Raw genomic sequence first — 27,927 nt, forward strand, 5'->3', positions numbered from 1 at the left:
ATCAACCGGGTGGCTGGTACCGATTCGCCGCCGAGAGCGGGAGAAGGAAGCACACGGACAGGTGGGAGGATGCTTCGGGGGCTATCGCGCGCGGGGGTCTCTAACTCGACAAGATGAGCTTGCCGGCAGAGGTTGTGCAGAAGATCCAGGACTTTGCCAAACGTTGCAATGAATTTGAGACGCAACGCGAGCAAGAGTTCACTGGCGCAAGTCACCCCGGTAACTATGGAAAGGAGCTCGATGCAACCCTGAAGAGTCTACAGGAGCAGGCTGAAAGACAAGAATCTACACTGAATAGAGTATGCGAAATTGGTTCTTTGTAACTGAGTGGACTTCTAACAGACCACGCAGCTGCGAGCAAGGAGTCCTCTCGATCTCCCTCGACCAGATCTAGACCCCGCGACCCGCCTTGCGCAAACTCGTCGAGCTGCTGCTGCCTACCGATCTCTCACTGCCAAACAACCAGAGCTGCCCGCACCTGGCTCCCCTCTCACTGGCCTTTTGGTGTTCCGGGATTCCATCCGATTGATTCGAGAGCTCAAAGCCAGCATCTCGGCCGTCACGCAAGATCTCGTCGCGAACCGCGAGCGATTGAACACGGAAGAAGCAAATCTCCGGGATGCGCGAATGATTACAGCAGAATTGCGAAGAAGGTTGGAGGCCGTGCAAACCCAGCAACAACAAGAAGCGAGGAAGAAGAAGAAACCTTCACAACTCGCCAAGGAGCTCATTCAGAAGGAGCGAAACAGAGAAGCAGAGCTCGACAGAAGGACGGCCGAGTTAAAGGTTGCATTGAAGAGTTTTGTTGACGAGCACCTTGCTTCCATGTTGGCAGCTGAAGATCTGGGTGGACCCGTGGTCGGTGACCAGGCCGATATCTCGGACAGCACACTTGAAGCTGGGTATACAGCTCATGGCAAGGAGAAGAAGCCCAAAACAAAGCATGTAGATGATGCGGATTCGAGGCAGCAGCGGATTGATGACCTTGTTCGCCGTCGAGCTAGCGGTGTTGAGGGGCCAGCTTCGACTGTCAACAATAGAAGGGATGCTTCGGCAGCGGAGTTTCACGCCTTGATTGACAGGCTATTGGATGCAGCATCAACTTCATCCTATATCGAGCTTGAAAAGGATTCTGCTGTATCAAGGTTCCTTGTCAAAGCCAAAGTGGCGCAATTCCATCCAAGAGACTCGCGAAAATTACGACTGGTGGATGTTGCGAGAGATATATCTGACTAACACCCTCCCAGCTACACGTCCATCTCAAGGAAATCTTCCATTATGATCAATCATACGGTTACAGACGCATTTTTCTGTCGTACATGGGATGCATCTAAACTCCTAGTCTATTGTATCATCCCGCATGGCAAATAGTTGCTTGAGAAGCTCCTCCATGTTGGCCCGCAGAGCGTTGTGGTACATGGTATTGGTGATAAAGTTCTTGCACCCCTTAATTGACGCAGCTGTCTCTCTCGCGAAATCATAATGCACGTACATGTCATCAACGTATGTGGCTGAATAAACCGGGACTTCATTGTTTGCCAGCTGTTCTTTGTCGTATAATTCTGGCCAGTCATCGTACGAGGCAACGATGTCAGCGGCCTCTTTAATCTGTTTTAATTCGGTAGATGTCTCGAAGAGATTCTTGTAAACCTGCGCTAGTGTGAGCAACCTTTCCTCATAGCTGCAGAAAACGATAATAACCCTACCATCTCTCCTGTGAAGAATATCCCTTCTGGATTTCCTCGGCTTCGAAAACTGGACAGTTTCTGAATCACCCTATCGGCACACCAATTCGAAGCAGCCCTATCCGAGTGTTAGCAGATGTTACCAGTTGAGCTCGCAGATTGAACATGCTAACCCCTGGCAATAGATGGCCTCGTGGAGGACGGCATAGATAATGCTGTTGTCAAAAGTACTACCACTGTCAACCAAAGAGATTGTCGGCCGTGTGAGGAAGCCAAACACCTCGAGATCATTGGAGCACCTGAGGACAATGTCTGGATAGTTTCAGTGTTAGAAATGAGTTTCTGCCTTTCGGACTCTGCTTAACGCACCATGGACGTAATCAAGCCCTCCTGTTTTTTTTTTTTTTTTCCCCTGGGTTAGCACAGTCATATCTGGTAGAGTAGATGGAAGCATACCTCGCATGCCAAGAGAAATTCCCAGAGACAGGAATCTCTCTGGGGTAAGAGCACCGCCATCAGGCACTTTGACATCGTTCTGTTCTAGATGGCGTAAAATTGTCTGTACTCTCTCCTTGTCCTCAGGGAATTTCCCATAATATGCCTTGTTGCGCTCTTGAAGTTTCCCTGGCGGCGAATAAGTTCAGTGAATCCTGGTTGTATCCAGGTTCAATGCTGGACCTACCGTATGTCTTTTCGAGTACGGGTTCGGGATTTGTCACCAAGGGTGGAAGTCCGCCCGTAGTGAACACCTCTCTCAACCCTTGGGGGCTACATACGAGAGCAGAACAAATCAGTGCTTTCATTCTGGGACAACGGGATTATAGACTTACAATTTCGAAAGATAAGTAACAGCGCAGAAACCTCCAAAACTTTGTCCTAGGACACTCCATTTCTGCCTTTCCAACGGGTAGTCCGCAGTCAAACACATGCGTACAGCTTCGCAGTCTTGGACAATGCTGTCTGCTCGAAAGCTCCGCAGATACTCAGCCTGCTTGACAGCGTTCCCCTGCAGAGCCAGGGTCGCCGCTGTGATCGGGGAGCTTAAACCCGTCCCCCGTTGATCTAGAAGTAGCACCTAGAATTGAGATTAGAATTTTATACATAGAAATTGGAATTTCAAATATGTAACTCCGAATGAGCGTCGATAGCACTTAGTACCTGGTATCCTTTATCCAGAAAGGGACCAACCCAGCCAATATCTTGGGGTTGGGAGCATCCCATTCCGGGTCCGCCTTGGAGATACACCACCCATGGCAATTTCCTCTCTTCAGGCTCAATTTCAGCGGAGGATGAACGTCGCTGTACGCTCCGCGCAAAGAGCCTGATGGTTGCATCCTTTGGGCGGCGGTAGTCAACGGGAACCTCGAAGAAGAGTTCCGCAACCTTTAATTTGCCTATAACCCCAGGATGGTAGAAGCCAAGTTTAGTCGCAATGTGTTTAATAGCAAGTAAATGTCATGGGAAATGCGGTGCGCGCTGTTGGGTGGGAGGGAATGGAGCCACCACTACCCTGGGGAGGGGCTTGACGAACCTGGCACGTCCTTTAGACGCTTGCTGATCAAAGTTGCTACGGCCATGTTTAATTAAGAAGACGCCTCTTCAACAATATAAAATGACTTCTGAGGAGCCTCCAAGGACAGTTTTGCTTCTGATTTTGGCGACAGCAGCATGTGGTGGTTAAATTCGACACGCAACGTCCCAGAGACACCTCGGAGCTCCCTGGGTTATCCGAAGAACATGGATTAACTAGTGCCAACCCCTTGCCGCTGTTGCTCGACCTTCCCGTTGTTTGGCCATCTTTCCTCCAACTTTTAAAGAGGGGGACGATGCATCTTTTATCAATCACGTCCTCGGAGATTTTGGAAAGGACCTCGAAAACAAACCCAGCACTTTAGGATGATTCTCCATCGCCATTGAGAACCCCGCAATCAGGAAACGGACTGCAGCGTGGAAGATGTGATCTATCGCTAGAAGCGCATGTCCTATGGCTCTTCCACAGGCTAAAATGGTTCATACGTTACGCGAACTACGGGTTCCCCATTAGAAGTTGAGACCAAGAGCGCACACGCCGAGTTGGAGCAAGCTGGAAGCTCCGTTTGAAGCTTCTCACCCTCTACTACGTACAGGGTTCGATGACACCCGGCTATTGAGGGAAATTTCCGCTTTACCATTCATTGCATCGCCTTCTACGAAGTTAATCGTTACATATTTTAAGGCTGGTGGATCAGCTTTACTCCCAAGGACCAACGAATACGAGAAGCTCCGGCGGTGGAGAGAAACCTTTGAACCAAGCACTCTGCTCCAGCCTCGGGGTTTGCTCAAAGTACGCTGACATTCGGGAATGGCTGAATCCTAGGGACCCTCTAGACGGAAAAATGACAGATCCCTGTTGCCCCTCACTCGAACACCCTCAACTCGATCGCAAAATCTCAAAAAAGGCAGATTCAGGATAAATATGGATATGCACGATTTGTCTCTTACTGAGGAGCAAGCAGCTCTTGAGAGAATAGCCCTGAGTACGCAGCCTACTGCTCGGGTCCTTCCAACAGCCGAGGATCTGGAACATGCCAGGTCTTCACTCTTCGAATCTCTCCCACGCAAGGGCAAGGGCTTTGCAGAGATTAAAGACCATTTACTGAAGGACATTGTTCCAGGACTGAATTTTGCGAGCATAAGCCCAAACTATTATGGATTTGTGACTGGTGGAGTCACGCCCGCTGCATGGTTCGCTGATAACATTGTTTCTGCATACGATCAAAATGTCCAGGTGCATATCCGGGAACATTCTGTGGCCACGGATGTTGAAGATAAGTCACTGAAGTTGCTGCTTGATTTGTTTCGGTTGGAGACGAGGGAGTGGCCTCATCGGACTGTCACATCTGGAGCCACGGCGAGCAATGTACTTGGACTGGCATGTGGAAGAGAGTTTGTCCTGCGTTCTGTAGCGGAGAGGAAAGGAATTGACTGCAAAAGTGTCGGAGAATATGGGATTGTCGAAGTCTTGCGGGCAGCTGGCTTGAGTGGATTGCACGTGCTCTCGACTTTGCCGCATTCATCACTCGGGAAAGCGGCTGGGATCTTGGGAATTGGCCGCTCAAACGTCAAGACCATTTGTACTACGGAAAATCCACTCCGGTTCGATATGAAGCGTCTCGAGAAGCAGCTAGCTTCTGCTGGAATGGCGAGTATTGTTGCCGTTTCCTGCGGCGAAGTGAATACCGGTCGTTTTGCAACTGGTGGAATCGATGAATTCAGACAAATCCGTGCTCTATGTGATAAATATGGTGCTTGGTTACACGTTGACGGAGCCTTTGGGATTTTTGGCCGTATTTTTCTCGACGATGATAGCTCTGCAGAGTTCAACTCCGTACGAAGAGGATGCGAAGGGCTAGAACTCGCGGACTCCATTACCGCGGATGGGCATAAGTTGCTCAATGTTCCATATGATTGTGGGTTCTTCTTTTCGCGACATGCAAGCATCGCTCAAGACGTCTTTCGAAATCCAAACGCCGCATATTTGACATTTTCTATCGCTGCTATGGACCCTGTAGTGTCGCCCAATAATATCGGCATCGAGAATTCAAGACGCTTTAGAGCCCTTCCTGTCTATGCTACTCTGATGGCATATGGTCGAGAAGGCTATCAAATTATGCTTGAAAGGCAGATCAGGCTCGCCCGCCGTATTGCGGATTGGCTATTCGATCATCCGAAATACGTGACTTTTCCGAGGGTTTCTTCGCGAAAGGAGCTGGCGGAGAGTACGTTCATGATTGTTTTATTCGGCGCAACGGACGATGACTTGAATGCCAGCCTAGTCAATAAGATCAACAATACACCACTGTTATACGTGTCCGGGACGACTTGGGACGGACGACCTGCGTGTCGGATTGCAATTTCTAATTACAAGGTCGATGTAGAAAGGGATTTTGCAAGGGTTGTGAGTGTTTTAGAAGATTTTGTTAAATAGACAGCGACACGAATTGTTTAAAATATGAATAGTTGATATGGGTATATCTGTCTTCATCTCCTCCTACCTGCGGATGCCATATCCCCTCTTTCTGACATGCTAACCACTTCGCCGATACCAGCTTCTTCCTGCTCATCTTCCAAAGCTGTGATCTCCTCTCTACAATCCCACCATTTATCCTCGGCCAGATCAAATGCATCTTTCCTTAGCTCCTTTATGGTCTTTTCTATCGTTAAAGTGCTATCTTTGAGCTTAGACATCAGAATATCTTGCCATTCTATCGAAGTCCTATTGAAAAATTCGCGCAGGCTTTCGAAGGGCCTTGGATGAGGACGTGAATCTTGTAATTTGGACTCAGCTGGCTCCTGGTCAGCCCCAGTACCTTCAAGGGTCGACACATCGATCTTCGTCGGAGGCGTATATAGACTCTCCACAGATTCCATTTCTGCATCCTCGTCTTCACTTCCTTCAGATTCATCCCCTTCCATCTCTTCGTCACTTTCGGCTTCAGCGAGGTCATTCCAGTGATCGGGTTCTTGATAGAAGATCTCTTTCACTCCATCCAGCTTCATCAGATCAATTGAATAAATGTCGTTAAACGTGGATTCCTGGTCCTTGCGCTCGAAGGTTCCACCATATATAAATAGTGTGTCTTCCTGCACTGCAAGCTGCGCATTAAATCTCGGGTGTGGCATTTCAAATTTGACAGGTAGCGGTTGCTTCGTATCCGTCTCCTCATCCTCTTTAATCGTGGGGTGGATCTCCATATCCGTACTATCTTCTCGTGATAAGCTCCCTTTCGCTTCTAAACGTGCCAAATTGCGAAGAAGCTCTTCTTCGTCTGCCTTGCTTCGATTTCGCGATTTTGCTGCCTGTGAAGTAGGTTGCTGCTTCTTATTTCCGGCCCTCGGTTTTCGGAGGGAGAGCTGAAAGAAACGGTTGCGTTCTATGTTCCAGGCATAAAGAGAATCGAAGAATTCGCTCTCAATACCTTCTTCAGTCTTTTCAACATCATGGACACCACCAAATAAGATCCCTCGGCCTTTGTGATACGCCATAGTCACTCCTGCCCGTGGGGGATTGGGGGGATTTGCCGGACGTTTTCTGCGTTCCCATCGAACGGTTGGCGGTTGATTAGCTGGAGCGTCCGCAGCGGGAGGTGTGATACGCAAAAACCATGTATCTTGGTGGACCATTGGCTTCAATGCCATACGCTGGGATCCGCCACCCTTTTGGCCCTTTCCAGCCGTAACTGACATTTTAACTCTGGAATACCCACCATACAGCACGGCACCCGACTCGTGAGGAAGCAAAGTGAAAGAAGATCGTGCATCGGGCTTTTGTGATGCAGGCGGCAGAGTCGGATTATACCACGTATACTTTTGGCAATCATATATCCAAAGATCCTGAAGATACTTTGTCTGCTGCGAAGTATCTTGAAACCCGCCAAATAGAATAATATAATTCTCCATAGATGTCAGCCTATTTGTAAAATGGAACGAGAAGGCTAGACTCACTTTAAAATAGGTCATTCTATGCCCACTTCGCGCCGGAGGACCCTTACTTTTGGTCTCAAGACGAGTCCATTCACGGGCAGAAGGATCTAAATGCCAAAAATCGTTGTAATGATAAAAAGTCCCCTGTTTGGGAGAGGAGAATTCTCCTGTTTACGATTAGTATTCTATACTACAAACTAAATGCAAGATATTTTCTATCTTTGGGGCAACCAACCTCCAAAGAGGTATATGCCTCCAGCATTCCCTCCACGGCACCAAGCATGTCCACTCCTAGGCAACGGGCTGTTGGGACTCGTCACCTCCCGCCATTCGTTTTTATCAATCAAGTAAACATATAAGTTGTTGAAAAAGGTAGCGAGTGTTCCGTCATAAAACTCGCCACCAAAAATGAAAAGTTCATTCCGGTTTGACGGAGACGCAACAAGGGTTGCTGACGAGCGCGGGGTTGGCGGTTCGCTATTCGATTCCGTGACCTTGAGAAATTTGGCCTGCTCCTCAGCATAAGCGGCCAGGACAGCGTCCAGATCAACGTCTTCAGCGTCACTGTCATCTTGCGTGCCAGCCTTTGTTTTGGACTTCTTTTCTTTCTGGGCCGCTTTTTTGGCCTGTTTCGCCGCGGTGCGGGCCTTTTGCTCTGCTTTCTTGGCTTTCTTATCCTTTGCCATACCGAGGACTAGCTATTGATATTCCTAATCTCCTTGACTTTGGAGTGTCTTTGGAGCAGTTATCAAATTCTCGAGAACAAATGAGTTCCCGAGGAGATCGGGAAAACTTGAACTACGGAGTAACTAACGAGTTAACACGTTTGTTAAATGGTAGTCAAAGCCAGTGAGCAAGGATGAGTACGGAGCAGTCTTTGTCAAAAGGCCGCCTCTCGATCAGAGGCTGCATGTATATGGCTGTGAACGAAAGATGCAGTCATGATCGAGATATGTGTAACTCTTTGATTCTATAGTGCAGAAACCTTCCGTCCACCACCTCTCGGCCCACGTCACGTGCCGACGCGTCGAGTCCATCTAAATAAACCGACACTCACCAGAGTCTAGGGCAACCCACCAGATGCCAACACCAAACGACCGTTCCGGATGAACAGATATGATTCGCATCTATGACACAACATAATTTAGGGGATCACTTGATTTGGTTGTTGAACCGGCCCCAAGAATCTTTTGCAGCAGTGGAAATCCAGACGCGACATCGAGACCGTGGATCCGAGCCCGTTCGACGTGACTTTGCCGGCCAATTTCCTCCCACCCATCCAAATACCGCGCAGAGTGCCGTATCATACCCTTTTGGCACGATAGGCCTTGATTCAACCGCTCAACCCTCTCACGAGAATGCCGATGATGGCGTTTCACCTGGCACGGGGAATATGGCTTGGCTCCAATTCGCACCAACTTCACCGTCGAGGTCAAAATTATTGTGTTTAGATACCAAGGCAGGCTCGGCTACTGAATCAAGCACTTCGTCGAAAAGAAAGAATGAATTCGTGTTAGAAGCACCTAGTTCAAGCAAATCTCGATCTCGGAAGACACGTTAGTCTATAGTCTTTGCTAGTATTTGGCCGTGGTGTCCTTGTCGCTGACAGTTTTCTACAGCAAAAAAAAACAGTTCCACCGAATCTCCTCTCACCAAGGCAGATATATGGCGATCGCCTTCCTTTAAACCGAAATATCCTTTTGACCAGGCTTTGTTACCTGACGATATCGAGTCTATTGATCTCACCAATGATCTGGAACATCACACTTCGTCCTCTGGGACGATTTCGGCTTTCGGGGAGCCTCAGCGGCTATGGACAGAAGATTATGCTGCACACAGGGAGCCCTTGGTCTCTAATCAGGGTAGGAAAAGGAAAAGCGACGAATATGAACGTGACCTGCCGCCGTCCGGTGAATCCTCCCCCAGGCGCCGAACACCCACACCAACAAAGGCGAAAACCCCAAACTTGATGAACTCTTGGTCTCAGAAGACACCAAAACATAGTTCTCCTCTCAAAACACGCCTCATAACCATCAGCGATTCCGAAGAAGAAGCTAGCGATGCGATATGGGAGGCTGAACCGGAAGGTCGAGCTCGCACATCTTTAAGTAGTGCCGAGTTGCACCCAAGGGTACAACATAAAAAGAATCAAAGCGCACTCCTAACAGACGACAAATGTGACACGACTAAGCAGAAACCTTGCGACTTGCAAAGTGGAGCCATGCCACCAGCCACGGACGCCAGATTTCCTCTTGAGAATGATAATCCTCTCTTCTCGAGATTTTTGAATATTGCCGACTCTTTTATGACTGATGCCCTAAAGAAGGTAAATTCCGAGCGTGATCGGAAAGCCAATAGTGCTTACCAGCATGTGATCAATGGATCTGCCCCTCCAGCGGATGTGCTAGAGGAGATCAAGGCCTTGCTTTCAAGGGTCAAAGCTATCGAGAGTCTCTGCAGAGAAAAGAAAGAGTACCTTACATTACGCAATAAGTTAGACGAGCTTAAATTTAGACTGATGCAACATATTCAGACTGGGGATGTTCCGGAGTCTTCTTCTTCGGATGTTATCGAATGTAGGCATCTTGAAATGGACATGCTTCAACGCAGGGAAAAGATCGTGGGTTTGATTCAGGAGGCGGAAATTTTTATTGACAGTGAAACCGGCTCGTTTTCAAACGCTCAAACACCAGATCATAGAGTTTTGGTTTCAGGAACCCAAATTTCGGAAGTTCGTACAGCACCAGCCGGGAGACGAAGCTCTTCTCAATTTTTGGCCGGGGTTTCTGGCTACACTCACGCTATGTCCCTACCAACACCTGTCACCACCTGCCCGCAAAGGAAATACTCGTATCGAAGCGACTCTGGCACCAAAACGTTCGCCAATACATCTGTTACCAGAGCGGGATCTACTCGACCTTTTGAAGATAGTTTTGATGCGCCTTGGAGGAATAGCCCGGGGGTTTCCCCCTCCAACAAGCCTTACCAAGATATCGACGACCTGAAATTTGACGACGATGTGTTTGATGATGGCGACCTCTTTTCCCGAACCATGGGGACACCACTAAGGCCAGGATCGGATATTGAATATGATGTTGATGCAGATGACGATGATATGCTTGAGGCAGCAGAGGACTTCGAGAGCAGCATGCATCGCCCTACTCGTGACGTGCTCCAAGAAAGCAACATTAATTTTGCCCGATCACCACCTCGGAAAAAAATGCAAGTGTCGGGTACACCCGCTGTAGTCGAGGGAATGAATTATCCGTGGTCTGCGGACGTAAAGGCTGCACTGAGGGATATCTTTAATCTTCGTGGCTTTCGTCCTAATCAACTGGAAGCGATCAATGCAACTTTAAGCGGGAAAGACGCATTTGTTTTGATGCCTACTGGAGGTGGAAAGTCACTCTGCTACCAGCTGCCGTCTGTTGTGCAGTCCGGTCGTACCCGAGGAGTCACAGTGGTCATATCACCTCTTTTGAGTCTCATGGATGACCAAGTTGGCCAACTACGATCCCTAAGTGTCAAAGCGCATTTTATCAATGGCTCTCTTAAAGCCGCAGAACGCCGCCAAATACTGGAGTATCTTCAGGACCCTAGGGTGGAAGATCAAATACAACTGTTGTATGTAACCCCAGAAATGGTCAACAAAAGCCAAGCCATGCTCGATACGCTCAGGCAGCTCCATAGAAGGAAGAAATTTGCCCGGCTTGTTATAGACGAGGCGCACTGTGTGAGCCAGTGGGGTCATGACTTTCGACCAGACTATAAGGAACTGGGAGATTTTAGACGTCACTTTCCTGGAGTACCTTTGATGGCCCTTACAGCGACAGCAACGCAAAATGTGAAGGTTGACGTTATCCATAATCTTGGTATGGATGGCTGTGAAAAGTTTACTCAGTCATTCAACCGTCCGAACCTTACCTACGAAGTCCGGGTAAAAGGGAATCACGAAGATGTGCTTGAAAACATTGCCAAAATCATTGACTTTCACTACGGGAAAACTGGGATAATATACTGTCTATCAAGAAAAAATTGCGAAAAAGTTGCGAAGGATCTGTGTACAAAATACCACGTTAAGGCTACTCATTATCATGCTGGCATGGCACCTGATGATCGAATTCGTGTTCAACGAGAATGGCAAGATGGAAAACATAATGTCATCGTGGCTACAATTGCTTTTGGCATGGGAATTGACAAGCCAGATGTCCGCTTTGTCATTCATCACACCATCCCAAAGAGTTTGGAGGGCTATTATCAAGAGACAGGGAGAGCTGGGCGAGATGGCAAACGATCCGAGTGTTTTCTGTTCTATGGATACCGAGATGTGGTCGCCATCCGGAAAATCATCGATGACGAGAAAAATGGCAGAAAAGATCGACAACAAAAAGATCGACAGCATCAAATGCTCCAGCATGTTGTTCAATTTTGTCAGAATAAGAGCGATTGCCGAAGAGTACAGATTTTGGCGTATTTCAGTGAGAACTTCAAACGAGAGAATTGTATGCGCACATGCGACAACTGCCAGTCAGGCTCGAAGCACGAAATCCTCGATTTTACTAGATATGCTACCGCAGCTCTAAAGCTCGTGAGCCGATTACAAAATGACAGGGTAACCCTCCTTTACTGTATCGATGTTTTCAGAGGTATCAACCCTAAAAGATTCTGGCGAGAAGAGCATACCCGAATTGAAGAATACGGAATGGGTGCCGATTTAGATCGCAACGACGTTGAGCGCTTGTTTGGGAAGCTTGTTGCGGAGGGAGCTTTGGTTGAAAGAAACATTCCTAACCACAAAAACATGACCGAGCAATTCGTCGAATTAGGCCCTAGGGCTGCTGACTTTAGGTCTGGATGCCAGAAATTTACTCTTGCGGTCAGGGTATCCCCGAATTCCAAGAAACTTACAAAACCCCTGTCGAAGTCACAGAAGAGAAACCTGGGTTCTAATGTAACAGGTGTTCGAGCGGTGATGGATGAACTCCCCCAATCAACAAACGTTTCTTCTCCTATCCAAAGCGTATCCCGACGTCGTGCTAGGAAGCAGTGTGCAAATTCTTTTGAGGATGATTTAGAGGAGGAAAATGAAAGCGATAGCGATGGCTTTGAGCCTATTCGCCAGGGTGGAAGGTTGCTTCGATCCCGAGTTCGTGATGTTGGCCCGCGAATCACGGATGACGGAAGCCGGCATGGCCTAACTCAACTTCAAACCATGATTTTGGACGAGTTTTTATTAATGGCAAAGAAGGAATGTCAAGCTGTAAGTGGTTTTCTTAGGCGCCTGTGCGGTGACATTGCTGAGACAGTCACAGATTATGTTGAAAAAGAACCTTCGGAGCCAACCCTTTCCAGATAGAGTTCTACGTGAGATGGGGATTCGCTTCCCCAAAAGTATGTCAACCCCCTGTTATACTGCTATATGACCACTGCTGAAGGAATACTAAGATAAGAGTCAACTGCTCCGAATTCCCGATATTGACCCCGAGAAAGTAGATTTATACGGCGATAAGTTCTTAAAGCTCGTTGATATGTCTAAACAGCGTTACGACGAGTTTACTGCAGATGCCGTGGACAATCACGATCGAGAGGAATTACCCGTCCCGGACCCAAATCACAATGTGGTCACTATTATTAGTGATGATGAAAGAGATGACGATGATTATCGGGAGTACCCAAATCCCTCCGAAGAGACTGGAGCAACAAAAAGCCGGTACTTCAGTAGGCCATCTCAGTCAAGTACTAGTTTCAGATCCCGAAGTAAGATATATAGCTGCCTCAACGATTCCTTAAAAGTTCAAACCAGCTGATTCGTTATATAGTGACTGAATACCAAAGTTCCCAGAAAAATAATAGCAGTCCGGGAAAACCACGAACTTCGAGAAAGGGGTCGTTCAGTTCAAAAAGCGACCGGGCCCCTAGGCAAGCTCGGAAGGATAAATCATTTAGCAGTGGCTCCGGCAAAAAAGCACGATCTGGTCAGTGGCGATCGAAATCCTCATCATCCAGATCGAAGCATGCGCCTAAGTCAAAGGCTAGCAATTCTCTTGCTATTGGAATGATGCCTACTTGACTGGCAATACCTCAATACTCTCCTTTGGCTTCACTTTTAGAATATCGATATCAATTTTGTGACTTTGCAAGAGATACTTGTCTTTAGCTCCATCGGCGATAAACTATAATAAACGCAGACATGATCATAGACAACTAGTTGATTTCGTCGAGGAAGCTAGGTGGGCATAGCCTGTTCTTCCGACCATGCCTAGTCCAATCACCACAGAGAGATTCTGCATGCGTATGTAACGTTATGTCAAAGATCAATATGTAAGATCATAATTTCCCTTAACTATAACTACGGGTTGGTTATTATATTTGATGTCAAAATCAGAAAACCTTCCAAAAGTTAGCATTCTCACTCGAAAATCTTCGGATTATATTTGACTGGTTTCTGCATGATCACTTACAGCACCTCCGATGATGAAGACCCTTTCATCCTCCTGTTGCACCCACTGGGCTATCTTATTTGCGCTTTGAGATAAAGCATTTTTGTTGCTGTTGGGTGAAGCCACGCAGTACAATTCAAAATTCGGAGTTACCCATGCTAGAGAATTCATAAACCTGGAGGCGCAGTGTTGTACCTTGACATGTGTATTTTTAGAATGGACGCTGCTATGTAGGCCATGGTAGGTAGATAGCAACCTGCGTATAACCTAGTTAAGCCCTGCTTAGATCGTATTGTTAGAATATAGGACATACCTTCGACGTGCGACTAGGGTTGTGAAATCAGGGGAATAGGATGACATGGTAAACTGAACATTGGATTTAGATTTATAGAGGAAATGTCGGAGAACGGTGCCTGGAACGATATCCGTGGTGGTCGGGCGACCTTTCTCGATAGCTGCCCTGATAATATTCTTGCTGTTGCTTTTCTCCATTTCCTAAATGAAATTAATCACAACCTGACGAGCTTAAATTACGGGAAAGGACTTACTTGCACAACCGAATCTCGCATCTCTCGCAGCACGAAGAAGCTCTCTTTGTCTGCACTGATCAAAATGATGGCCACCGCATCGTCTTTATTGATATCCTTGTCGTCTTCTGGTAGGTGATCGTGAAGGTCGAGGAAACTAACATACATATACAAATAGCCTCTGCTATTAAATCCGGGGAGGCATATTGGAATCCAGCTTTCGCCGCCGCCCGCTTTCACTCCATCCGCTTCAAAAATCATGTTGAATATTAACTGTAAATCCCCCGGGTGTAGAGAATGTTTCTTGGGCCTAATAACACTCACAAGCCTCCCCCCTGCGACAACGAGTCCGTAAAGGAGCGGTTCCACTCTTGACTTTAGAAGAATGCTATTTATTTGCTGACGATATGATTTTCGCAATTTAAGGCATTCTAATGCGGAAACGAGGGTCGAAGGAGAACCTTTGGTGAAACTGTCCGCCAGGGACGATAGGAGGGACTCCGTTCCTTGTAAGGGCCGCCGCAAATCTGTAGATGGGCGTACAGCAAAGATGTGTTGCAAAGCAGGCAGTGTTAACGTAGAGAGAATCTGCATGTATAGGGCATCAAGTTGATTCCTCACTTGCGAATCGCTCTCCAGGAGGCGACTTATTGCAACAAGATGTAGTGGGCCTTGCGAAAGGATGACAATCTTCGTTCTACCCGCACTAAAACTCTTTAACGGATTGCTGGATTCCTGATGGAACGAAATGATGGTTTGAATGATGGCGATATAAGGTGATATCAGACCATCATCACCATGTCTGGTGTAAATTGGCTTTCCTGCCGCGGATAATATGAAATAATGCTTTCTTTTTTGTCTCCACTCTTCCAAGATTTTGTCTATTTATAAAACCGAGTTAGCCACCTGATTTGGGATCTCTAGACCTTGGTTAGCACTCACCGCCATTATCGTCTGCTGCGATATCTTCAACGCAATCAAATTCGCTTTCAAAGTCTAGACTGAGGTCGTCGTCCTCTAGTCCAGGCTCACTACGATCAAATATATTCACTTGTTTTCTCTTTGTATCCCATAGCGGCTGTGGTTGACCTGCGCCAGTAAAATCGCCGAAAATGCTTCCCACCTCAACTGGCGTTCCTTCTCCGAGAATGACGGATTTGACGCTAGCAGAATCTGCTGCATCGCTTTCTTTCCCGCTCCCGGGTCGATTCAAACTGCATTTGGACTTGATAGCCTCCTCGTTACCTGATCTTGCTTCTAGTAGTGAATAGATATCGTTGGAGCCTTCTTGGAAGGTCTGAGAATTGATATCCTGTAGAGAAACAGCTGTTGTAGGCTTGGATTGAAGAACATTCTTTGAGGCATGCCGTATGGATAGCACGGTATCGGGAGCGGCCTTGGATCGCCCTGTCGCAGACCTGGTTGTTGGGCGTGATGGGAGAGGAGGGTCGGTGTCCTTTTCAACAGCAAGCTTTGTTTTACTCTCAGAACTTTGAGATGTAGCTTGCTGCTTTGTATTGCCAGCTATTAACGATGGGTTTTCCGTATCTAAGCGGTCTTTCTCTTTGCCAGTATCCATTTGAGATGGGTCATTTGCATGGAGATTCGCCTCAAATGGTCGCCACCACACTTGTCGTTTGGAAGATTAAATACGAGTAAGCACATGTGTGGAAATATATTTGACTTCGAAAAATATGTCTGTTGGGAAGAAGGGATATGCAATTTATATTCTTCAAGTGGTACAGGGTATTCTTAATACTGCTATCATGAGAGTCGATGATGTTGAGACGGAACGGGGTTGTGAGGTCATCGGGTTGGCTGTGGAGTTTGTGGGACGAAGCGCATTGAACTATTTCAATAACAAAACCACCGTGTCCTCCGGTCTTCGGCTCCACCAAGCTCAGCGCTTCAGCCAAAGATGACGATCAATCTGTGTATTCGAAGGAGATATTATTGTCGGGCACAATCATGAGTCTGGATCCGGCGAGTCTGGCAAGGTCTTCGTCTCCTGCGAGCTCTGAAGCTTCGCTGCCTAAAAACCAAAGCCGCGCATACGAAGGTAGGCGAGCATGAATGAGGGCTTGAGCTTTGGCAACGCAATACTAACCACTGCGGGTGTTAGATGGACTTAAAAAGGACAAAGCCTATCGGCGCTATGCCTCCAACGTCGAGCGGGCTCTGTCCCTATTCGACACGACTCTGCAGGAATGGGCAGACTACATCTCCTTTCTGAGCCGCTTACTCAAGGTTAGGAGCACGCCGATATAGTTATATTCTACATAAGCTGAGATATTATGATGATCATAGGCTCTTCAATCTCACCCCCTGTCTTTGGCGGTCGTCCCAGAGAAAGTCATCGTTGCTAAGAGACTTGCTCAATGCCTGAATCCTTCACTCCCTTCTGGTGTACATCAAAAGGCACTCGAGGTATACGGCTACATATTCGCATTGTTGAAGGTATCTCTGGCCAAAACAACCCTTCTTGCTCTTCACAATAAACATGAGCTCATTTATCATTGTAGCCAGATGGCCTCGCTCGCGATCTTTCGCTTTACTTACCCGGTCTTGCACCCACCCTTACCTTTGCGTCGCTTTCCGTTCGACCCTTGTTCCTCTCGCTAGTTGAAACGTATATTGCTCATTTAGATGCGGTATGCATCCGACCGGCTTTGAAAGCAATACTGCTATCGTTGCTTCCCGGCTTAGAGGAAGAGACTAGCGAGGATTTCGAGACCACTCTCAGAATAGTGAATCGATTTCGAGATATCTCGAGTGAGGTTAAGGGAAATATTAGTGCGTCCGACTCTCACGCCGGCAGTCAATACTTTTGGCAGTGCCTGTTCCTCGCATCCATCACCAGTCCTACAAGGAGAATGGGAGTGTTGGCCTATCTAAACCGTTATTTCCCAAAGCTGGGAGGACATGCACCATGGGCTGCTCCATTGAACCAAGCACACCCGGAAGAAGAAACAGAAATATCTGCTTCGATCGCATCTCTGACTTCGCCCGAGCCTGGCCTGCTTATAAGATGCTTCGCAACCGGTTTAGCAGATGATCAATTGCTTGTGCAAAGAAATTACCTGGACTTACTTGTTACCCATTTACCCCTTCATTCCCCAGTTTTACAGACTCGTATATCCGCGGATGACTTGGAGCTGCTGGTTGCTGCAGCTGCAGGAGTGGTCATTCGAAGAGATATGAGCTTAAATCGCAGGCTCTGGACATGGTTTCTCGGGCCCGATCTAGCTCAGAACTCCGACGAAAATGGCGATTCTGACCTAAAATCCATTACTAGTGGGCGCTCAATGTTTCCATCAGAGAAGGGTATACCAAAATCTAAATACTTTGCACGCTTCGGTTTGGTGCCGCTTGTGAACAGCATTAAAGGGATGATTGCAAGGAAACATACGGTTCCACAGGAACGAGCGAAGCCGTTCCGAATATCGCTGTCATTAATGGATCGTTGGGAAGTTGGTGGATTGATTGTACCAGAGATATTTCTTCCTGTCTTGCGAAACGTGCAGGAATACTATCGGGTTGCAACCCCAAAGGCTTTTGATGAAGTCCTCCGATCTGCAAGTGCATTCTTCGACGGTGTTGAAAGCAGCCTAATATTCTCTGAGCTACTTACTCTCGTCCTTGACATGAATCAGGACGTATCTGATAAAGTGTTAGGGAACCTACGGCTCGCACGTTTTGCCATATCCCACTTTAACATCAAAGAGGAAGAAATGTTGACAATTCACGTTCCACTCCTACTCCTTGGTACTCTTGTTACAATGAAAACTCTATCATCCACAAAGGAGAACTCGGAAATCTCTAAGTCAGCATTCGACGAGGCATCTTGGATCGCCCACCACCTGCTAGGTTTGATTCCCGGCAGGGCTTTCATCGAAAAGCCACAAGGCAATCAATCTCATCATCAGATGATAATGACTGCAGAAACTATGACTTTGGATGAGATATCTTTGCAACTCCATAGATTCTATGCTATCACGAAAGAGAGCCTTGACGATCCGGAACCGCCATTCACGCCGAAAATCCTGGCAGAGTTGCTTATTTGTGAAGCGCACTCTCAAGTTATTGACGCCCTTAAAGCAGAAAAGCCACACACCAGACCGAAAGACCAGATAAATTTCCTTCTATCACTGCTCAAGAAAGTCCCGCTATCACAAATATTTGAAAGTGGAGAGCTTTACCTGGCAATGTATGAAAAGGTTTCCGTCGCAAAGGGACAATTATCAATGACCACGCTCTCTGCGATATGCTCCATTGTTACAACATTGTATTCCACTCATGAAACCGGTAGCTATATCTCGTATGGCCAAATCTGCGATATTGTGCCTTATTTGGTGCAGCAATTGTGGGAATTCCTATCCCCATTGAGCCCGGTGTTTCATGTAGAGGCGGTTCGTTGCTTCTGGCTTTTACATTCAATATCTTGGAATGATCGCATTGTTGAGGCCGCAATTACATCTTTGATGATTCCATCTACAACATCGAGCTTCTCGCACCGAACCTCGGTCGATCGAGTCGAAAAGTTTTTTGTTCTCTGGAATCATAGCTATCAAGCTGGCAGTAGTCGTTCTGCATCAAGGGTTATCTGGGAATATCCGTTCGACCAAACACCTGGTCGGGATTCGCAATCGGCTTACAGGCTCTCACTCCTCGAACGGCCACTTTTCATAGCATTGGATCTCCTTGCCTCCGGTCCTGGTAGGGCATACTCAATGGTCAAACAATGGGTCCAAGACCCCTCGACTGCATATCAGTATGTAATTGTCTATTGCTCCTGGATCAGGGCAGCCACTCACAAGCGTCTAGTGTCTTAGATATATTGACCTCAAAATTATCCGAGTTTCAGTATTTCAGACCTGATATCTCCATTCCTAGCGGTATTGACGCAAAAGCTGGACTAGATGATGGGGTCCAATGCCTTTACTTGTTTAAGGCGGTATTAAATACCATTTTAGCATTAAATCATGCTGGCTGGTCCGCTCTCACTTCCAAGATCTCTCCTAATTGTAGCAAGCAAGCCCTCCAGACTGATGTTGAAGGTAGGTGAAATGTTATTTCCCAAGGAAGCCGGAGAAGTTATATAGCTCATATTCCTACAGATAGATCGAGCTTACAGAGTACAATCGCGCAACTATCGGTACGAGTACTCAAAGAGAGGCAACAAATCTCCACCAACATGGGTCTACGTGGAGAGGGCTTACAAGAAGTTGCACTTTTTGTCTTACATCAACTTCTCTTGGGCCCCGGCGCAGACTCACTTTATCCTCTCAGCCTGGATACAATTCTTATCGAACAGCTATCGTCTTGTCTGGATAGGAACGAAACTACGCTCCAAAGTGCTATAATAGATGCCATTCTACCTTCCCTCAAAATCCGCTTCGCACATGACACAAGGGAACTATCTGCTGCCATGGCTTCCAAAAATCAACGTAGAAGGAGTTCATTGGAGGCATTGTCAAACATATCAAGGCTATCTTTCACGGGGGAGAGATCGGAGAAGGATTATATTATATCTCAGTTGCCACAGCCTCCATCTCAACTTCTAGATTGTCTACTGAAGGGCATTCGCGCGAAGTCTTCACGGCCCATGATCGATAAATGGGTACATTTCCTCACAGAGTGTTTGCCACTCTATCTGGGGGTTATCTTTCAGGTGCTTTTAAAACTGGTGGAATGCCTCTGCAAGGAAATAAACCAATCATATAAAGAACTCCAGTTAATGTTCCAACAAACTGAAAGCGCCTCCCACAACCGGTCAGAGCATGTTACTATCGCCTTACTCACTGCGTTAGAAAATTGCATTGCTACAGCCCATGACCGCCTATTGCTCGAGGAATCACATGGTTCGGCAACAAAAACTCCTGATCAGCCGCAGGGCTTCTTTGGCAACATGGTTTCGGGAGTTTTTACCGCTGAGGTTAGCCAGCCTCGCAGCGCTACTGCCAACGATCGGTTAACTGTTCTTCTTTGTTTCCAAGATGCAGTGCGTTTGTGCTATTCGATTTGGGCCTGGGGTGACAGTGGCCGAGGCAAAGATACACGGGACTCCGATTGTCAAGCGTCGTTTCAGTATACGTCACTGAGAATGCGGAACAGATCTAGGCGTATCCTCGAGCATTTATTCACCGCGGAAACTTTGGAGTGCTTAGAGACTTTGATTGACCTCTGGCGTACGTCGCTCAGAGGAGATAATCGAATTTCCGGGAGATCTGTTTTTAACCTCCTGCACACGCTGGAGGGTTCTAGACCAAAAGTAGCCATTCCGGCAGTCTTCAATGCAATCTATAGTCGAACGAACCCGGCAGCCCTGGATCCAAGTCGCAAGTCAGCCATGATGTCCCACTTAACTGAGGCAGATTTGGCGGCGTTCTTGGTCATGTATGCGAGATCGCTAGATGAAGACGTCTTAGATGAGATTTGGTTGGATTGCACAACATTCCTACGAGATGTTCTAAGTAATCCTTTTCCCCATCGCCAAATTCTATCTCGGCTGTTGGAATTTGCGGCAATATTGGGCGAAAAGATGGAGCATACAACTTTCGGGGAAGACCAACGTGCTAAAAGGGACTTAGGAGTAAGTCATCTTACTTAATAGTCGTGCCAGAAATAAGTCTGACTTTGAACAGGACATACTTTTGAGGCTTCTCACTGCCATTTCGACTAGTAAGCCGACAGGCGCGTCTCAAGACCAATCGTCAACGTCCCGCGCGGTTCAAAATCCAGACAACCAGGTTTCCTCGCTGAGCAAGGACCTAGTAATCGGACCGGACGATGTTTACAGTATTCTATCTTCCATCATGCCAGCATTGACGACCTCATTAGGTGACGCAGATCGTATAGCGTCCGCCATGTCCAACATTTCGACAAATATACTCGCACCCTTGTTTCACTCTCGACTATTCCCACAAAATATCAATAAAACCATGTTAGATATCCTTCAACAAATGTCAAAGATCCCAAGTGCTTCCAGATACTGGAGAAAGGACGTTGGGGATGCGTTAAATGACCCTAAGTTCTTCGCCGTGAAGCTGAATCTTGTGAAGAGCAACTGGCTAGGTCTCCTCCGCCAATGGACGCTTACGGACAAAGAGCGTCTTCCAGAATTATTGTCTCGACTCTCACAGCCTTCATCCGCCGGGATAATGTTTGGTGTTGGCGCTTCGGCAGCTCGACTCGAAGCTGACCGTAAATCGCAGCTGAATCTCCGCAGGATTGCCCTTTTGATTCTGGCCGCAGATGAGGATCATTTTAGCGGCGATTTATCTGTGCTTCAGCAGAAGTTAGAAGATCTCCTCGCCGCCACGCATATCTCGTCACCCTCTTCCGCAACGAGAGCTGAGGTGTACATGGTGCTCAGGGCACTGGTTCTTAAAACTTCTACAATCCATCTAGCGCCGTTTTGGCCCTTGATTAATACCGAGCTTCAAGAAGTGGTTTATACCATCGCTCCGGGACGGGAATCAGAGACGTACAATCCGTATTGCCTGTTGCAGGCCTGCAAGCTTCTGGAGACTTTGCTCCTTACATCGCCAGATGACTTCCAATTGCAGGAATGGCTGTTTGTCACGGATACAATCGATATTATATACCCACCAGATCGATGGGAGGCCGTGGCACTGGCGGACGAGATTGCTCTAGCTTTGGGCACTACGAAAAACGGCTCCACGGCACATCTTCACGAAACTGGCGAACGTGACGATGAATTCAACCGTCTATGGCTTGGTACCGATTTGAGTAGAGAGACAGCCAAGGATGAAATAGTAGATAGACTTCTGAGGCCATTTTTCACGCGTCTCAGCATCCACGCCTTTGAGAGCACATATAGCCTGGGGAGCCCTGACTCGTTGGCGTGTCAAGATGATTTGCTGGCGGACTTGTTCAACGACTTTACAATTGCGAGCTAAAGGCCTTTTCATGCAAATGTAATATAATCACTGTATATTCAATTACTCTGTACAAAGTCAAGAAATATGTATTTAACTGCTACTCTGGACTCCGTTCTCATCAAGCTTTCATCTAGACGTGACGCCTCGGTCTGCTTTATTCGGTGGAGCCGAGGTGATTTCGAACCAAGCCATTGGACAGAGACTCCGTTGCACATGTATGTAACGCCGTGGCAAGGACTCCATGCGTTGGTGTCGGTCTTAGGCTTGCCAAAGCATCCCTTTTTCCGGTGAATTGTGCTCCGTGTGTGGCGTGCAAGGGTTTCAACCTTCGAAACAAAAGCGCCAATGGTGCGGTGAGCAAGGAGCCTTATTTAAATTATAAAAAAAAAAAAAAAAAAGAAAAGAAAAGAAAAGGCAGACCGCATTCAGATTCAAAGTCGCTATCACCATTCCCTCCTTATCGGTTCAATCTTCCAGCTTGAGAGCACCGGATATTCGATTCAACTGCTCTCGCTCTGCATCGCCAGCTGTCAATCTCCTGAAATTCAATTCCTCCGCTGCCAAGCCAGAAATCAAACGGAACAAAACGAACGCCAAAGCTCAACATTTCGACGTCTGATCACGACATTCTACTTCAAATACTCCTCGTCAACAGAACATCATCATCATGACTTCGAGAGCATTTTCTCCGCTGCTTCGGACAATGGCGAAGTCGCCTGCCTTCACACGCGTCCACAGAGCTGCTCCTTTTTCGACCTCCAGTCAGCTGCTCAACTCAGTGGACACGGTTCTCCCAAGATACAAGCCTCTTGGGGCCTTTAGAGGAGGGTATGATGACAGCTTTTGCCTATTTATCCTACCTTTGACGAAATATATCTAACCTTCATGTCTGTGCCACTTCCAGAATATTTGGATTCCTTTTCGGCTCCACACTCGCAGGCGCCTCGGTCTACTATTATATCCTACAGGAATACAGACTGTCAAATGACATGCTGACGGAAGACATCTACGTACGTTACTGCATTTAAGAAACGTCGTTGCCGTGTCTGCTGCATTCCCCCTTTTTCTGTGCCTGCTGCAACTTCTCGAACGCTGGATCATGCACGTCCTTTCTAGGGACAATACCTTGCGTGTTTATTTCGGGACTGCTATAATAGAGGCCCCGGGACGTTGCCCGGGGCTATAATACTGTTTCAGCATAGATAGACTAGATTCGATGCTTTTAGTGTGATACCTTGTGCCCCGTTTCCTTGGATCTACGTTTGAGGCTGACGACCTGTGCTTTTTCGGGATTACTTGGGTTTCTATAGGCCTTAAAAGCTGCGACGCAACGCCTTTCCACTTACGTAGTGGAATTGGAAGGCAAACTGGACCAGTTGCAGAAGAAAAAATGACTATAAACGCCATACTCACGTCTGGCTGGCTTTCGTCGCGACTGCCTTCATTCCCCATGAAATGTTTGTCTCCCTCATTCGGCTCTTGCAAGTTCATTTCTGCTTATCCGCTGTGTGTACTTGTATGTAATTTGAGCTTTTGTGTTCAGCAATTAGATCTCGAGGTCGTTACCATTTAAAACCTAAACAGAATGCGTGCAAAAGAATACAGCGGGTAATGGTATCTGTTTGTGATGCAGAAGTTGCTCTCTTCCGATCCACACAAGATTCATCTGCATTGCATTATTTGGTATCCAATAACAATGATACTTCTTCTGCATTATTAGAGCTTTGTTCTTTTCAAAAAATAATAAAAAAAAAAAAAAAGGAGAGAGAGAAGGGAAGAAAGGGAAGAAAGGAAGAAAGAAAACAATTTAAATTTCCCCCCTAGTAGAAATCAACGACTGGCTGCGCAGAAGCTGTGGTGCAAACAAGCCAAACATCACCACCTCCCGCCACTCTCTCCAAAACCACGCCGATGGGACAATTGATCCAACCTAGCAAGCACAGACAGGCATCCAATTATTATTATCGAAATGTCGCACCTCATTGAGGTCTTGCCCACGGGCACGTCCCATACCTCCGCACCGGGCTGGGCCTACGTTCCAGACATCCGTCCTGACATCCCACGCCAGGGTAGAGCTACCACCGCCGGGCGAAAACGAGGCGTGAGAGACTCTGCAATCGGACGCGGAGATATCTCATCGAAGCAGCAGAACGCGATTTTGAGACGACTCGCAGAGCTTGATCGGGATAACCCCAAAGATGTCCATATTCCGATTCCAACCAAGCAGAAGGATTCCAGTTCAAGGGGTACGACCTCTTCACCCTCGATCATGATTTTCTTCCCCCTCAGGAGCTTACAAAAGTGTTGTTGATAGGTTCGCGAGGCAAGACCACCTCCAATGTTCGCCGCATCTTAATGTCTCAGAAAGCTTTCAAAAACTATCTCGACGACGAAGAGGCCGCTGTCTTACTCGCTCCGACCACCGCGCCACGACCAAACGCTCCACGAGCTGGCAAAACACCCCCCACGTCTTCTAAAACTACACCGAAAATATCAAAGCAATCTCGCCCAGACCCTCCAGAGCCAGTAGTATCCCAACTAATCACCTCTGAATTCGACAATGATCCCCTTCTCCGCTCGTATATCCCTTCCGCGCCCTCAGAGCGTATCGTGCAGGCTCTCCTTTCGGAACCACCGCTCACCTATAAGACATCCTGTGCGACGTTTCCCGACGAGCTGAATCGTAAACGTCCGCGGCAATTCTGCGGAATTTGTGGATACTGGGGAAAAATGAAGTGTATCAGGTGCCAAGCAAGGGTGTGCGGCTTAGAGTGCCAAAGAACACATGATGAGACGGCTTGTGGCCGGATCTTTGCGTGAAATATTTAACAGCATGAAGGCTTCCTTGAAATCCAAGCACCTCGCGAAAGATTATCCATCATGAGATACTTCCGGGCCCCCTTTGATGATAGCAGAAAAGGCTCTTTAAATAGGGATCCTTGCTCCATTTATCTCCCCCCCCCGGAAGCGGTAGTCACCGATATCGGGAAAGGTGCGGTACCTATTTATTTATTCGACAGCTATCTGAAGTGTCAAAATTATTGAGTCGTACCCTTCGAAGAGGGATGACTTTGATACTGTGGTTGAAGATTATACGGTTCCGAGATTGCCATCATGTGAATCGTACAACATCCGACTCTAGCGCCTGAACCCAAAAAGTAGGGTCATAATGCGTGTTTTGCTCAGGGGTGGCTCGCAGATCAAAGAGAGTTGGCCTTTTGGCTCGTTTTCGGACTATATTCCGGCAACTATTGCTCCGAACCCTTGATTGCTATGACCTTGAAGAATCTAACGCTATGTTCTATGCATGTCACAATAATGTACAACATAACAGGCCGTCTCAGACCGTCGAACTCGGTCTATTTGGAAATAAAATGAAATTGTAACCACAGGGACGAACTACTCTTCTGGAACGTGTGCATGTTGCAAATCAGCACTTCAACCGGATACCAGCACGGGATTCCTCTTCGCGAATCTCAAACATAACTTGAACTCCAACGAAGACCGCCGCACAAGCCCCTGCGAGATACGCCAGACCTGCATACGATCCCAAAATGCCGCTCAATAAACCTTGCAAACCGTCTAACCCCAACGCAAACCCGACCAAATTTGCCGCCATCATCATAAGTATGTTGGCCACAGCGCCAACCCCGCAAAGTACGCGGTATGTATTCGGCCTTGTACGCCATTTATGCTCTGGAAAGAGCAGAGAAGCAAGGATTTCAGGGAGAACGAAAAGGGTGATGAGCCAGCCCCACATGAGGAGACGGAGGTTTATATCGTGCCAAAGGGCAACGAAAGTAAAAACGACAAGGAAGTTGATTACGCCACGCACTTTGGAAACAAAAGGTTTATCGCTGCGTTCACTTCGACTGCCGCCGAGAGGAACGTAAAGGTACCGGACTACCCATCGATTGAACGATCGATGCCAACTTCGCCAGAAGGCGAGGGCAGAATAATTGTCTGACATGCATCGTACCATGTTTTCGGGGGGATCGATGCCGTCAATCAAAGCCCATAAGCGGAAGAATCGCCATGGAATGAGAAGCTTCAGCCAGATGATATGGAGGTTGAAATATCCCAACATGCTCAGCTGGAAGGGGGTATATATAGACCAGTCCGGGGATGATTTAGAGATGGCGACAACGTAGATATAGTGGAGAATCAATTCCATGGAGAGCAGTGTAAGTAAGAAGCGCACGCCATACAACAAAGTGCGAGTTTTTGATATTGAAGGCGGTTGATATTTCTGCTGATGAATATAATCGTTGAATGTGATTATGGGACCGGCAAGGTAGAGAGGCGAATATAGAGTGTATGAAAGATAGTTTCTAACGTTGAAACATAACGGATCAGCGGGGGTGTAGATGCGATCACGCTCGGATAGGGCTGATGGATCGAGTTGCTTCTTCTTTGGCATGTTAGCAAGGGCCATCTGCAGATGGTTGCGAGGGCAGGGATGAATTTTGTACCTCCAGTGGGCTTCCAGCCCGATAATCTAGACTCCAATAGTAGTCAAGATTAAAACTTATAAGCCGCAAAACGGTTATGTTAAAAAGGACCTCCCATCGTGAAACGATACCCCCCAAACTATCGAGCCACTCTCCCCAGGAGCTGATATCGGCATCTACACCAAGACCGAGCATAGACGCAATGGAGGTTGCAATCCTGGCGTACTTGTACCCGTGCAGAAGTTCGTTCGCGAACAAAATGCCGATATTGAATATCCATGTTGCCGCTGGTATATAAGGTCTTGGGAGATTCGTTGCTATGTTATAGTTGATTAAGAGAATTCCTAATACCTTCAAAGAAGAAAATCCGTGAAGAGCAACTAAGAATATCAATGCAAACCAATAATCAAAGGACACTCGTTTCTCGAATCTCGATTGGGCTGCGGTAGCCGAAGGATGTCCCACTGCGACACCAGGTTTGTTGGGGGACGGTGAATTCGCTAGCTTAGAAGGAAAGAAATGATTATAGAGACGGCGAAGCAACGGATGGATAATGATCAACAGTGCCATATAGCGAATGTTATCACGGAAGCTGGCGTATTGGAGGTCGGAATTGTCCTGAAACAAAGCGTAAGAATTAGGCTTGAGAGGAATTTGGGACACAAAGCGCTTACCACTTTGCGACCAGGGATCCATCCAGGAGCAAGGAGCTCAGAATAATTCGAGTAAGTCGGGTGAGACTCTATAACGACGCTCAGCATAAAGCCAGGTACCCTTCTTTTGTAGCTTTCTGCGCTCACCCTGAGAAACATCAATTGCGGTCTTAAACATCATCGGGACAGCGATGACGAAGACAACATAGTAAATGTAGAACTCGGGAGTGTTCCATCTGGACGGAGATACGCCATTCTTCGCTGGCTTTGCGCCTCCGGCATTTCTCGTTCCCCCAGCGAAAGGCCGATTCTGGTTTGCTGACGCTGTAAAACGGGGGTCGAGAGTGTCCAGGGAGTACAACCTCCGTAACCAGCTCAGCAGGCTCATCTTACCATCACCATTTGCAATAGCGACGGACTGGCCCTCTTCTGCCGTCACTTGTGAATTCCTCGCCGCTTGGTGGTTTCATTCCCCTGGCCCGCTCAAAGATGCGATGCCAAGACACCCCTGACTTATGTCAGGGCTTAGTCATTAACTCATGACGTCACCCCTCAGTCGAGACTTCCAGCCATCACGCGCCAGATGATTCGAGCAGCACCCATATCGCCATGTGTACGGAGCATTTGTTGTACCGGACGCACATGGTTATACTGGAGCTTTTGGATAATGGATGGCGTATGTATGTTTAACTGTCCAATGACATACCCAATTATCCAAACTTGGTAGCAATCGCTGGTTCGCAAGAACGCGGCTCTCCCGTCCAAGATTTATGCCCCCGAGTCTCCATGTTGGCAAGATATGAT

General features: G+C 47.4%; 9 protein-coding genes across 9 annotated transcripts; 5 read left to right on the forward strand and 4 right to left on the reverse strand.

Moving 5' to 3' along the window:
• Window positions 1-51: 51 nt before the first annotated feature.
• On the forward strand, window positions 52-1,236 carry D8B26_002086 (uncharacterized protein; the record flags this gene model as incomplete). Its single annotated transcript, XM_003066027.2, has 2 exons — window positions 52-299; window positions 352-1,236. Exons 1-2 carry the CDS (start codon window positions 114-116, stop codon window positions 1,234-1,236), a joined length of 1,071 nt encoding a protein of 356 aa, XP_003066073.1. The 5' UTR covers window positions 52-113.
• Window positions 1,237-1,338: 102 nt separating this feature from the next.
• D8B26_002087 (uncharacterized protein) lies at window positions 1,339-3,262 on the reverse strand (the record flags this gene model as incomplete). The annotated part of the gene is made up of 9 exons (XM_003066028.2): window positions 1,339-1,650; window positions 1,707-1,803; window positions 1,859-1,997; window positions 2,055-2,075; window positions 2,142-2,309; window positions 2,368-2,453; window positions 2,516-2,760; window positions 2,844-3,079; window positions 3,217-3,262. The coding sequence occupies 9 exons, from the start codon at window positions 3,260-3,262 to the stop codon at window positions 1,339-1,341; spliced, it is 1,350 nt and encodes a 449-aa protein (XP_003066074.2).
• An 878-nt stretch (window positions 3,263-4,140) lies between these two features.
• On the forward strand, window positions 4,141-5,702 carry D8B26_002088 (uncharacterized protein; the record flags this gene model as incomplete). The annotated part of the gene is made up of 1 exon (XM_003066029.2): window positions 4,141-5,702. One exon carries the CDS (start codon window positions 4,141-4,143, stop codon window positions 5,650-5,652), a length of 1,512 nt encoding a protein of 503 aa, XP_003066075.2. The 3' UTR covers window positions 5,653-5,702.
• D8B26_002089 (uncharacterized protein) lies at window positions 5,681-7,836 on the reverse strand. Its single transcript, XM_003066030.2, has 3 exons — window positions 7,384-7,836; window positions 7,170-7,315; window positions 5,681-7,118 (listed from the first exon to the last, which is right to left on the reverse strand). Exons 1-3 carry the CDS (start codon window positions 7,832-7,834, stop codon window positions 5,706-5,708), a joined length of 2,010 nt encoding a protein of 669 aa, XP_003066076.1. The 5' UTR covers window positions 7,835-7,836; the 3' UTR covers window positions 5,681-5,705.
• Window positions 7,837-13,270: 5,434 nt separating this feature from the next.
• MON1 (Vacuolar fusion protein mon1) lies at window positions 13,271-15,771 on the reverse strand. Its single transcript, XM_003066032.2, has 5 exons — window positions 15,058-15,771; window positions 14,137-14,996; window positions 13,902-14,083; window positions 13,610-13,844; window positions 13,271-13,538 (listed from the first exon to the last, which is right to left on the reverse strand). Exons 1-5 carry the CDS (start codon window positions 15,692-15,694, stop codon window positions 13,530-13,532), a joined length of 1,923 nt encoding a protein of 640 aa, XP_003066078.2. The 5' UTR covers window positions 15,695-15,771; the 3' UTR covers window positions 13,271-13,529.
• Window positions 15,772-15,873: 102 nt separating this feature from the next.
• D8B26_002091 (uncharacterized protein) lies at window positions 15,874-22,037 on the forward strand (the record flags this gene model as incomplete). Its single annotated transcript, XM_003066033.2, has 7 exons — window positions 15,874-16,174; window positions 16,238-16,362; window positions 16,423-16,572; window positions 16,638-18,886; window positions 18,940-19,172; window positions 19,233-20,707; window positions 20,760-22,037. The coding sequence occupies exons 1-7, from the start codon at window positions 16,084-16,086 to the stop codon at window positions 22,035-22,037; spliced, it is 5,601 nt and encodes a 1,866-aa protein (XP_003066079.2). The 5' UTR covers window positions 15,874-16,083.
• Window positions 22,038-22,303: 266 nt separating this feature from the next.
• On the forward strand, window positions 22,304-23,710 carry D8B26_002092 (uncharacterized protein). The gene is made up of 2 exons (XM_003066034.2): window positions 22,304-22,847; window positions 22,924-23,710. Exons 1-2 carry the CDS (start codon window positions 22,687-22,689, stop codon window positions 23,045-23,047), a joined length of 285 nt encoding a protein of 94 aa, XP_003066080.1. The 5' UTR covers window positions 22,304-22,686; the 3' UTR covers window positions 23,048-23,710.
• Window positions 23,711-23,981: 271 nt separating this feature from the next.
• On the forward strand, window positions 23,982-24,839 carry D8B26_002093 (uncharacterized protein; the record flags this gene model as incomplete). Its single annotated transcript, XM_003066035.2, has 2 exons — window positions 23,982-24,265; window positions 24,334-24,839. Exons 1-2 carry the CDS (start codon window positions 23,989-23,991, stop codon window positions 24,837-24,839), a joined length of 783 nt encoding a protein of 260 aa, XP_003066081.2. The 5' UTR covers window positions 23,982-23,988.
• A 563-nt stretch (window positions 24,840-25,402) lies between these two features.
• Window positions 25,403-27,595, reverse strand: GUP1 (glycerol transporter). The gene is made up of 4 exons (XM_066123723.1): window positions 27,271-27,595; window positions 27,145-27,212; window positions 26,492-27,088; window positions 25,403-26,430 (listed from the first exon to the last, which is right to left on the reverse strand). The coding sequence occupies exons 1-4, from the start codon at window positions 27,509-27,511 to the stop codon at window positions 25,450-25,452; spliced, it is 1,887 nt and encodes a 628-aa protein (XP_065979798.1). The 5' UTR covers window positions 27,512-27,595; the 3' UTR covers window positions 25,403-25,449.
• Between the last annotated feature and the right edge of the window lie 332 nt (window positions 27,596-27,927).

The sequence above is a fragment of the Coccidioides posadasii genome, chromosome 1 (genome assembly GCF_018416015.2).
Source record: "Coccidioides posadasii str. Silveira chromosome 1, complete sequence".
Lineage (NCBI taxonomy): Eukaryota > Fungi > Ascomycota > Eurotiomycetes > Onygenales > Onygenaceae > Coccidioides > Coccidioides posadasii.